The sequence below is a fragment of the Nematolebias whitei genome, chromosome 20, assembly GCF_014905685.2.
Source record: "Nematolebias whitei isolate Nwh7 chromosome 20, NemWhi1, whole genome shotgun sequence".
Taxonomy (NCBI): Eukaryota; Metazoa; Chordata; class Actinopteri; order Cyprinodontiformes; family Rivulidae; genus Nematolebias; species Nematolebias whitei.
In genome coordinates, this window is record NC_056517.1 from 37,929,042 (window position 1) to 37,941,467 (window position 12,426).

Sequence of the window (12,426 nt, forward strand, 5' to 3'; positions counted from 1 at the left end):
GAGGAGGAGGAGGAGGAGGAGGAGGAGGAGGAGGAGGAGGAGGAGGAGGAGGAGGAGGAGGAGGAGGAGGGCAGTGTGAAGGAGGCTGGATAAGTTCAGCACCACGGACAGCGCATCGGAGCGCATCAGTCCGGCGGCTCCGAGAAGCGCAGCGTCATCTCTCAAGTCCCAGACACGTCCCCGGTCGTCTGGAAGTGGAACTCGGCTGTTTCCTTAAAACAAAAAATATAAGACGGAGTCACCAAATAAAGAGGGAGGCGAGGGGTGGGAAGCAGCAGGGATCATTTGCTTTCAAAGCTCCGGCTCTTTGACGGCGCGATCCTTACATCATCGAGAGGCAGAGAGAGAGAGAGAGAGTGGGGGAGAGAGAGGGAGAGTGAGAGTATTTGCGCCACACTCCTCTCTGTCAGTCCTCAACAGCAAAGCGAGGCTGACGGATCTCTCCCCGCCTCCCGGTTCCTCCTGCGCCCGCAGCCGCCGCCAACATGCGCCATGCGCGGAGACTCCCGCCGCCGCTGCTGCTGCGGTCCTCCGTCGCGTTTTGGATTTTCTGCCACGTCACCAATGTGGACGGAGCTCTACCAACAACCCGTAAGTTGGTAGTGCTTTATTTTTTGGCGTGTTATTTGTTGCTGGATGGATTTGAGGCTGGGAAACAGTCTGGGGCAGAACTGGTGGTGCCAGCTGCACCGGGGAGAGGTGCTGCTAAACCGGGCTCTGAGTTGCACGTGTGGACTCTCTTGCATCTCATCCGTTCAGATTTTGTGGCCAGCAGGCTTTTAAACACCGGTTTTCATAAAGGGCTGGATCCTCTGACACGTGCTTTTGCTCCTTTTGTTTTGCTTTTATGCAACTTCATTGTTTGCATCGAGTGCGTTTAAGAACCAGTTAATCTAGAAACACTTTCAGATTTGGAGTTATTAATGATGGATGAGATTATTGAGTTTCTTTGGGGTTTGTCCAGTTCACTGAAGCTGAACCCAAACTGATGACAAGAGGCATTAATCAGCCAATTAATCAATTATAGCCTCTTGGGCTTAACAAAATAATAAATTAAGAATGAAATTAATTATAGAGAGTAAATTAGACATTAAAAACAATTTTATTCAGTGTGAATGAAAATGTGATATAGGTGATAATTTAGGAATAAATATGCAAACTCATGTGATCAGAGGCAGAGATGGTCAGATAAAAAGTTTAATTTAAAGTGACAACAGACAGAAAACGATGGTAATTTTAAGCCTTTTCTTTTAACAGGATTTAAGAAGAACAGTTCAATAGAGATTTCTTCAGTCTGGTTTAGATTACGCTTTAATTTTGGTAAAAGTTTGGGATTATGGACAACTTTAATTTGTCTTAAGGAAGGCAGTCTGACAAGGTCACGTGGCTCTCGACATAGTCACACAGATATTATTATTTTATTGTCTTTGTCCAATGGTCACGTCTTTGTTTTTAGGACAATACTCTTTGATCTATTTCAGTTTCATCCAGAATATTTTCAGGATTAGAGAGTTGCAGCTCACCCCAGTGGTTCGGTTTCCTCGGTTCGGTGGGATTCCAGAGGAAGTTGCTGACGGAGACTCAGCCGGTCCTCCGGGGGCTTTAGTGGGACAGAAACCCCGGCCTGCCCCCACCCACCCCCCGGTGATTGTCGGATCTTCTCCGGTCCTGGTTGGATGTGTCCGGGGTCGCACATCATTAATCATCCCGCCTGACAGGGAGAGATGCTCCCGCGAGCAATTAGTGCTGCTGGTGCGTTCACGTGCAGCTACGTTTGTGCGCGCGTGTTCAACACCATAACGGAGAGAAAAGTTTAAAATAAATTCTACTGTGCTTTTCTTTATATCACAACATACTTTCTGTTTCTTTTGGCAAACAGATGCATGTTTAAATTAAATCAAGCACTTTTACAGAAAGATAAAAAGTGCATTTTTTTTATTTTTTTTTTCTGTAGGAGATAAAATCAGAGCTAATTAAGGAAAAGATGTTATCTTAGTAAGTATATCCTATAGAGCTCCACAACATCTTTAATTAAGTAAAAGATAAAGTTGTTGATACACTCACAGCTCGTAAACAGTGTTAAGAATCTCCTGGTAACATTTAATTTAAAAGCAATTATATGACATGTTTGCATGCCCTTACAGTGTCATGGTGTAAACAAAACAAATGCGAATTGTAATTTATTTTACAAAAAAACATATATATATAAAATGAATTTAAAGAGCACGGTGGCTCAGTTGGTAGAGCTGTTGCCTCTAAGCGAGAAGGTCGCCGGTTGAAATCCTGGCTGGGTGGAGTTTGCATGTTCTCTCCGTGCATGCGTGGGTTTTCTCCAGGTGCTCCGGTTTCCTTCCACAAACCAAAAACATGCATGTTAGGCTGATTGGTGACTCTAAATTGTCCCTAGGTGAGAAAGTGAATGGCTGTTTGTCTCCGTGTCCCCGTGATGGACTGGAGACCTGTCCATGTGTCCCCAGCCTCTCTCACAGTAAGGACTGGATATGGGCACCAGTGACCCCCACGACCCAAAAAGGAAGAAGTGGGTAAAGATAATGTATGGATGGAGTTAAACTCAGAGAAATTTAATACTTGTATTAAAGTCATATTGCAAACTAAGTTTGTGACTTCAGTCAGTATCACGGCTGCCTTCTAGTGCTTTATAAACCATTTAGCCTATTTAAAGGGACAAACAGCCACTGGGTAGTTTGATGTCTTCCTGTTAACCACACTCAAGGTGGCCACGAGAAAGCAAAGGTGAGAGCTGTCTGATGAGCTCAGAAAAAAAAAAAAATCCACATTAAATATAGCTTGAGATCCCTCTGACCACAGCTGCCAGTGTTATTAAATTTAATCATGGGAGTGTACGTCACCAACCACCTAGGATGTGGATGCAAGAGGATGTGCAACCCCAGGTTGATCAGATGTTGCACATTGTAGAATAAGAGCTGAGGAAACTATTCCAAACCAAAGTTGGACTGCAAGATCAAGGTAGGCGGCATCTCTTTCTGCTCCCACCAGTCGTCACATTTTAAATCCTAATGATCTCCTTTGAAGAAGACCTGAAACAGCTCCATTATTGACGGAAAAACATTAAAAAAAAGCCAGACTGGAATTCACCAAAATACTTGCTGACAAGCCCCAACAAACTTTTTCACTTCCTGGAACTGATGACAGAAAACTGAAGTTTTTAGGTCAGTCACATCAGCTGTGTTTTTATCTGTTTTCAAGAGATGCAGGTGGATTTTTACAATAAAAATGTGCACATATGAAAATAAACATCCGTAAAAGAAGCACAGGATGTGGAGGGATTTCTGTGCACAGCTGTGTGCACACGAGAGATAAAGCCATCTGAACCAGATGTTGAATCCCCCTCGACCCGCCTCAGGGACTGTAAGTGAAACATTGGCGGGGAAAAAAACGTAACGTTTTGGTCAGTGGTCTGGGACATGGATTTAAAAAAAGAAATGTATTTCCAATCTCGAGAGACGTTCACACAGTCAAGTCAAGGGGTTGGTTGACCCACTGACTGCGTGGCGTCCTTAAGTGTGGGCTGAAAAGGTCATGTAGTAAAGCAAGAGAATGGTGAATTAAAAATAATTAAACTGGTATGAGCTTTTCTTTTTTATATACTCCTGTTTTGCACGAGTAGCTAAGATGTGCATTCAATTCATAAACCCTTTATTAATCCCAGAGGGAAATTAAAAGTTGTAACTCATCATCCTCGTTTCATTAAGAGATGGGATGCTGATGGCTGTAGGCAGGGAGGATCTCTTGTAAAGGTCCGTCCCACAGTGGATCTGAAGAAACTGGCCACAGATGCTGTTGATCTGTCCACCCAGACTCGGCTGGTCTCTTGTTTCCCCCGGGCTGCAGAACCACCCAAATGCTGGGAAGACCTCCGCCCAGAGTGATGGCCACTCCTCCCAGCAGCTGCTGAGCTCCTCGTCACTGCAGACGGCCAGCTGCAGGTGTCGGAGGATGATCCCATCCTTCTGCTGCCACGAGCTGCATTTCCTGCCATTTCCAGTATCTCAGTGGTCAGACACTCGAGCACAGCCAGCAAGGAGATGGGTATGCATCTACTGCGCCTCCTTTTCAACTCATTTGAGATTTGGGGCTGTAGTTAAGCAATTATTTGAGTTTTGAGATGTTAATCAGCTGCTCACGGTTGTAAAAATATAAAAAAACACCTTATTGTCATGGCTACGCATCATAACAAATGTCCAAAACTAAAATAGTTTCAGTAAAAATCCTTCCAGCTGCACAGCATCCGATACCAGAGGAAACGATCATCACAAAAACTATTTGCATCCAGAAAAAGTGGAACTAAAGTTTGCAAAATCTCAGCATGAATGTAACGTAGCTGCTCCAACATGAAGCCACTCTGAGCGGCGCAATTCTAGAATCAGTGCCATCGTGATGCTTGAAGCAGAGTGAAACATCTGCGCTGTCCCTGCTCGGTGTGTGAGAAGCGTCACTGTCCGTGGATGACTGAACGGGCTCCCAGAGTTGCTCTAATTTAGAATGAGATTAGCTTGTCCTCATTGGCCGTTTGACATAAACATCACTCTGGTTTCACCTCGAGCACCACGAGTCATGTTCCTGATTGATCGTCGATCAATTGTCACTTAAAAAGAAGCAAATTGAATTTGTATGTTTGTAAAATAAAATAAAAAAATCCAGCAGATTAACACTCAGGTAAACCTGTCACCGGTCCCGCATCTCATTTTGTGAATTGTCTCTCTTTAGAGGGTGATGATGATGATGATGGGATTAAGGCAGGGTGAAGCAGGCTCAGATTAGAGTGGCTTGCTGTGTAACGTTTGGAAGTGAGAGAAGTAGTCATATCTTCTTAATAAGGTCTAGCTGTTCACTGCTCTGTCATGTTCCTCCTTCCCTCAATCTAAATCTGCCTTTCTGTTTTTGTAAATATATTTTTCCTCTGCTTCTGTTCCCAGCATTTTTACGTCACTCTTCAACTTCTACCGCTGCTTTTACTCGTCTTTTTCCTTCAAAAACAACTTGCGCATTTCTGCTTTTTCCACTTTCTGCCTCAGCTACTGCAATAATCCATCTTTTTCTCCACCTATCACCCCTTTCAGTCTGCAGAGTCCTCGTTGATTTTGTCATTCTCGTCCGTTTCTTCCCAGCCTGTTTCGTTTGTCTTCGTGTATTTCTAATTTCGTCGCTCCTGACGTGGCTTTTATCAACTCGCTCTAATCATTTTCATCCTTCCTTGTCTTTTCTATTGATCATTTCTTCCAAGTCCCTGCAGAGTTTCCCCAACTCTTTCACTCCTGGATACATATATGCATGATATAAAATAAAATAAAAAGCCAGGCTTGCTTTGTTCCAGGGGTGTATGTGATGCACCTGCTCGTGCAGGCTTTGAGAGCAGAAACAAACTCTCTGTACTGTTTTAGTTCATTAGCTGACATGGACCAAAGTAAAATAAACAGACATAAAATATTCTCCTCTCTAAACCCTTAGACATCTAGTCCGCTGACCCCCTCGTATGTCAGACTCTCATATCTACTGATGATAGTTTGTTACAGAATAGATTTACTGTCGCCATGTTTCGTTGTGTGGTCCAACAGTGTTTCAAGCTTCTGATGATCGTCAAACGTTTGGCTTTTTTTATTTGTCAGGCTTCCATGAATATTTAATGAGCTCACTTTCTGGTGTTTGTGGTGAGAAGTTCATATCATGTCCACGTAGATGCACTGCTAGTATGATATTCTAATATCCCTCATGTCCTTGTAATTACATCCTCATGCCGTTGCCTCGACTCATAAACTTTAAAAGGTATTAAATTCATTTTTCCATCAGTCGCTGTGAAATTCTGGTGTTTCACTCTCCTCCTGTACTCGTCCTTGTTTCCCTGCTGAGATGTTTCTCCTCTGGGATCTGTACTAGACAGCCGCTTTCTGAGAGCCTTTTTAATGCGTCTTATTTTTTATTTTAGTAAATTCTCTGTCTGGTTGATCTCTGCGATAAAAGCTTGATGTATTGATCTTCTGGTGGCACGGTGCTTTTTGGTCTGCCCGGTTGTGTTTTAGATGCAGCTGATGGAGTTTCTGTTCGGCATTTTGAAGCTCTCTAATCTGTCCTCGTTTGAAAGATGAAGTCAAAAAGACTTTGGAGTAAAAAACAACAACAAAAAAAGTCTGTCTTTGTTTATAGAAACAATCTGATCTCTGACACAGAACCACAGTTTTCATGCCATCTTCTCCCTCACAAATCTATTTGATGAGTAAATAAACTGTAGAACGTATTTATAGCAGATGAACCAGGGCAGCAAGATGTTTGGTTAAATGATCCTCTGATTAGTCGATCAGAGAATTCTCTTCAATACAAGACACGTCTCAAGAAAGAAAAAACAAACTGATGATAAATCATTTTGGTTAAATGCAAAATTATAATTTCATTTATCTTTTGTTTAAAATGACTCACTGCTGATTGGTTTGCCCGTGCCTGTGTGTGAGTCCGTTAGCAAAATATCGCAAACTTTAAAACTAAATTCGATGAACCTTGCAGAAAGTAATTACAGATGTATATCTAAAAAAATATTACATTTCGGAGTCAACCGAATGCAAAATGGCCGACACAGACGACTAATCTTAAAAACAAAAATATGGCTATAGTTCAATTTTACAACACGGAGCTAAAATCTGACGTGGTAGTAGCTGAGAGTCATTACCAACACGCACTCTGAGCATATTTTGCAATAAAGCATGACATTTTGCACAACAGCTAAAACATTATTTTTGTCATCATATGCTCCTAAAGCTTACATGAAAAGCAGCAGTTGTATTCATTTCTTCTTGGTATACAGTAGTCCCTCGTTTATCGAGGGGGGTCCGTACCCTGAAGCCCCGCAATAAGTGAAAAACCGCAAAGTAGGAATAGTAATAGAAGTAGTAAGTAGTAGTTTATTTTAGTTAATTAGTATTTTAAACCCTTCCCACACTCTTGCAATATTCTGAACAATGTTTCTAAATGCTCTAAAAGAGCACAATGTCATGATTTCAGCTCCCTGCCTCCTCTGCTCTTTGCCACCTGCAAGCGTCTTGGCCACGCCCACTTCTCCGCTCTGCACTGAGAACAGCTGATCAGCTGCAGCAGGGAGTTTATCCTGCAGTAAGGTCTGCACAAAGGTGCAGGAGGTGCTAAATAATTTAAAATAATTTATTTAAAATAAATAATCCATGCCGATCGTGCGGCTCATCCATCAATCAGCCAACTGTGTGTCATGTCCAGTCTTATTTTGAAAAACCGCGATAGAGCGAGTCCGCGATAAATAAACCATGACGTAGTGGTAAGCATAAAAAAAAAAGAAAAATCTTTAAATGTTTCAAACATCAATTCTGATTATTTTCTAACCGTTTTGAAAGAAGTGCCTTTGCAGCTGCTTTAGCCATGAGCTCGTCTGAAGGCTTTTTGAAACGTTCCTATAAACATAATACAATACAACAACAGGAACCAGGTAGTGTTGTAAAGTAGGGAAACAGTTCATTTTAATAATTTCCCTTGAAAAAGTCAAAAATCTTTCTCAGAAGTGAATTCTGCTGCAGGGCCTATCAGTGTTTCACCATGGGAACAGGGCCACATTGATGCAAATGCACACTGACAAGTCGTACAGCATAATTCCCTTAACAATGACAGGAACGAAACACTAAACTCTCCCACACACACACAAAGAGGCGCAAATTCACTCACATTTTTCTCTTTTGCTTTGCCCCACTAAGGCTAAGAGATCCTTGAATATAGCTGGCTTGAGATTTATTAAGTGAAAATATTGGGATCTAAAGGGGACGGTAGTATTTTGACTGTAAAACTCCGTAGCTGCAAATAAACACATTCACGCTTGGCTGTACCGGACAGTGGTTGTGTTTCTGTGTGAAATGGTGATGATATAAAGTTACAGTGGGATGAGTTCATTTAAAGTCAGCAGGATCTGTCCACCTCATCAGACAAGAGTCATAGAGTTCAGGAGTGAAATGGTCAGATGGACGAGGAAGACGAGGGGAGAACTCTGAGAAGGATGAAATTAGACCCGTCAAGTAAATATGATGAAAGCAGTGGGGGTGTTCTGACATCTTGTCATTTGGTGTTCATGTTGTTATATTTCATATTCAATTTGCAGTGGTAGAGAAAAAGAACAACACTTGTCTGGAAACTTGTTTTTCTTTAGTGTTTCACGAGTCGGTGATCATCCATCTTCCATGTTTTTTTTTTTTTTTTACTGTTATTTTTGTACTTATATTTTTAAATGTAACTGTTAGACCACCGACAAAAATGAAATGAAGTGTAAATGGAAAATAAATGCTTAAACCTACCAAGAAAAAATAAAAAGAACGGCTCAATGCTACTAATACTATTACTACTACTAATAATACAGATAATAATAATTCTCAAATTTGGTACTGCAAAAAAATTAAAAATAAATAAGGCACGGTGGCGCAGTTGGTACAGCTGCTGCCTCTCAGTGAGAAGGTTGCCGGATCAAATCTCAGGTGGGGACTGTTCTAAGTGGAGTTTGCGTGTTCTGTCCGAGCTGCGTGGGTTTTCTCCGGGTTCTCCGGTTTCCTCCCACAGACCAAAAACATGCATGTTAGACTGATTGGTAACTCTAAATTGTCCCTAGGTGTGAGTGAGCGAGTGAATGGTTGTTTATCTTGTTTGTCTCCGTGTCCCTGTGATGGACTGAGACTTGTCCAGGGTGTCCCCCCGCCTCTCGCACTGTGACTGCTGGACATGGGCACCAGTGACCCCCTCGATTCAGAAAGGAAGAAGCGGGTAAAGTAATGGATGGATGAAAATCTGCAAAAAATGCTTAATCTCTTACTGCTTGGTTGCAAATATTCAAATCACAGTAAGACGTCAACAGATAATGTGTTTCCTTCTGATTTGTGACACCTTACGGAGCCAGCAGTCACAGCTGAGTGAGATACTCAGATTAAAAGTTGATGAATTCAACTTTGACTCGAAGACCTTCTGTAGTTCGGATCTGCTTGGACTTCAGCAAGTGACTTAACAAGAAGTTTCACACAATTTCTCACCGTCGGGATATTTGAACCTCATCATGGAGTACCGTAGACGTTTTAGCTCTTAAATGAATCATTGTTCTCAAACAACTTTACACATCTCTTTAGAATCTACCAATGTTTGATTTGTCTTTAAATGCTTTTCATTGCAGGTGTCAGAGTTTAGTTCACAGTGCCGGCAGTAAGCCGGGATCGTTCCCGGTGAGAGTTGGACTTACTGCCTTTTGTCATTGATTCTGTTCATAACTTTTATGGCGTTGAGGAGATATATTTTGGTGGCCTTAGGATTGCATCCCTGCTTTTTGTAGATGATGTGGTCCTATTGGCTTCAGCAGGTCATGATCTACAGCTTTTGCTGGAGCGGTTCACAGCCAAGTGTGACGCGGCCGGGATGAGGATCAGCTCCTCCAAATCTGAGGCTATGGTCTTGAGCCGGAAAAGGGAAGAGTGCCTTTGGGTCGGGGAGGAGGTCCTGCCCCAAATGGAGGAGTTTATCTCGGGGTCTTGTTCATGATTGAGGGAAAAATGGAGCAAGAAATCATAGGCGGATAGGAGCGGCATCGGCAGTGAAGCGGGCGCTGGTCTGTTGTGGTGAAGAGGGAGCTGAGTCAAAAGGCGAAGCTCTCAATTTACCGGTCGATCTACATTCCTACCCTCATCTATGGTCATGAGCTTTGGGTTGTGACCGAAAGAACGAGATCACGGATACAAGCGGCCAAAACGAGTTTTCTCTGCAGGGTGTCTGGGCTCTCCCTTAGAGATAGGGTGAGAAGCTCGGTCATCTGGGAGGGACTCAGAGTAGAGCCGCAGCTTCTCCACGTCAAGAGGAGCCAGTTTAGGTGGCTCTGGTCTCTAGTTAGGATGCCTCCTGGACGCCTCCCTGGTGAGGTGTTAAGGACATGTCCCACCGGAAGGAGAACCAGAGTAAGAACCAGGACACACTGCAGAGACTGTTTCTCGGCTGGCCTGGGAACGCCTCGGGATTCCCCTAGAGGAACTGGCCCAAGTGGCTGGGAAGAGGGAAGTCTAGGTCTCCCCATTTAAGCTGCTACCCCCGCGACCATGCCTTGGATAAGCGGAAGAAAATGGAAATGGATGGAAAATGGATGCTTTTCATTACAATCATAATGAATTTCTTTGATTCAACCATTTCTGTGTCTTGTTTGTAGGAAGCTAGTGGAATAAACAACCTTACAGAATATGCTTGAAGCATTTCCTCACCTTCTAGGTTTATTTCCATTTTTATTTCATTGCAATATTCAAATTGATTTTAGTAAATCAAACAACTGGCATTGACTAATCCTCAGGACTCTAAGTGGACCTGATTCAACATATTACTTGGAAAGCAAACATTTTCATGTCCACAGTGATGCACATTTAGCCCATGTTGCTGTTGTACTTGTAGAATACAGAAGCAGAAAGAGGTGTCAAGGTGATGCACCTCTGAACCTGGACCTCAAGTCCTGAGCTCTTTCACACCGTGACAGCATCAATGCATGCAGACATCTCCATTTAAACCACCGTTACTCCCGTAGTGATAAATCCTACAGTAGGTTGAGTCAGTGAAGTTGGTTAATGAGCTAACAACAGAAATGTTGGTAAAAGTGCTGAATGACTGAAGGCATTTGTTTGGAGACCTTTTGGTTTGTTGATTTCTGTTTGTTTCAAAAACAAGGTCATGTTGATAATTAACTCTATTAGGAAATCATAATCTGGCTAATTATTATTTTGACCCTGGAGCTAATTTAGTTTTAGACATCAAGAGAAAAGAACTGTGAAAATAACAAACATGTTTGTCTGGTGACTGCATACTAACACCGAGAAGAAGTAATGTGTCATGTCATTTAAATCGCACAGTACAGGTCAAAGGTCACAAACAATACTAGAATCAAGGGTGCTTACTCTCCAGTGTTGACAATGGCTTTTGGCTTGAACAAAGTTTGGTGTCGGGTTCTCCACAACCATTCTCTGATCACTTCCTGCAAGATTTTAAGACATCGCAGGAGAACATGACATTTACGTTTTTTGACCAAAGCAGCTACAAATATAAACTGGTTTTAGTTTAAATTTCTGGCCTGAAACCAGTTGGATTCTTCTTCCTTTTTTTTTTTTTTCAGGACAAGTTACAATTATGCTGGCATGGTAAACCACACGTTCATGCATTATTTAGTGCTTGTATGTTACACAGTCAGACGTGTGATTTAATCAAGCTTTAAGCTAATTACGCTGCCTGATGAAAAAATAACCAGCAGACATCACTGGGTTATTAGAAGCTTTGCCACGGTGTTTCCACATAAATAAAACATTCTTCAATCGTAAATGTATACTAGGTGTGCGGTCAGTTGAGAGTAAAAGTGATCTCGTTCGTTTTCTTTAACCTAAATTCAACATTAACCCGTCTGATGGACAAGAGCTTGATGGGAATGAATCCTGGGATTACTCTTTAAAAACCACAGCGCAACATCTGTTCAAGCCTCAAACTGCTGCTCGCCTGTGCAGGAGCAGCTTGTGGTTTCTGTAACACTGTCACCCTTTATTTTATATTTTACTTATTTCCACTCAGGATGATGGTCACCTTTTATTTTATATTTTATTTATTTCCACTCAGGATGATGGTCACCTTTTTATTTTTAAAAAAGGCAATTTATTCAAATGTTAATAACTATGGAGAGAATATTGCAATGCAAATTTAATTTGTGTAACCCGATCTGTTTGGCACAACCAACAGGAATTTGTTTTAGTGCTTTTAAACCAATCTAATTGCAAATCAAAAATTGTAAAATGTAGTAGTCAAAGTACTTATTTTTGGTTATTCCAACTTATTTTAGTTTTAAAAATGTGGTCAGAAAAGTGGTTACCTCTTTTTTGTTTTTTCTCACATGTAGCAACTTGGTTTATTTTAGTCAAAATAAAAACATAAGATTATTATACTTCAGTCAACAAGAATAAAATATCTTGTGTATCTTGTGCATACAAAGGGTGTTGCTCATTATAATATTAGTCAGAAAATAAATATGAAAAGATTTGCTTTTTGGAAGACTGCACTTTTTGACTGTTTGATCATTGATTTTTTCAAAAGACCACGACTACTTCTGGTTTGGCTTAATGTGATTCTGTTTTTTCAAAGTTGATTCCGGCCACTTCCGTTTCAGCCACTTCCGTTTCATCCACTTCCATTTTAGCCACTTCCGTTTCAGCCATTTCCGCTTCAGCCACTTCCGTTTCAGCCACTTCCATTTTAGCCACTTCCGTTTCAGCCACTTCAGTTTCAGCCACTTCCGTTTCAGCCACTTCCGTTTCGGCCACTTCCGCTTCGGCCACTTCCGTTTCAACCACGTCCGCTTCGGCCACTTCCGTTCCAGCCACTTCCGTTTCAGCC

At 41.9% G+C, this 12,426-nt stretch overlaps 1 protein-coding gene across 1 annotated transcript in view; it reads left to right on the forward strand.

Moving 5' to 3' along the window:
• Window positions 1–485: 485 nt before the first annotated feature.
• cntnap2a (contactin associated protein 2a) overlaps window positions 486–12,426 on the forward strand; it is a 412,697-nt gene continuing 400,756 nt past the window's right edge. Inside the window, exon 1 of the mRNA XM_037694005.1 lies at window positions 486–591. Coding sequence (XP_037549933.1) covers window positions 486–591 — 106 coding nt within the window. The remainder of the gene's footprint in view (window positions 592–12,426) is intronic.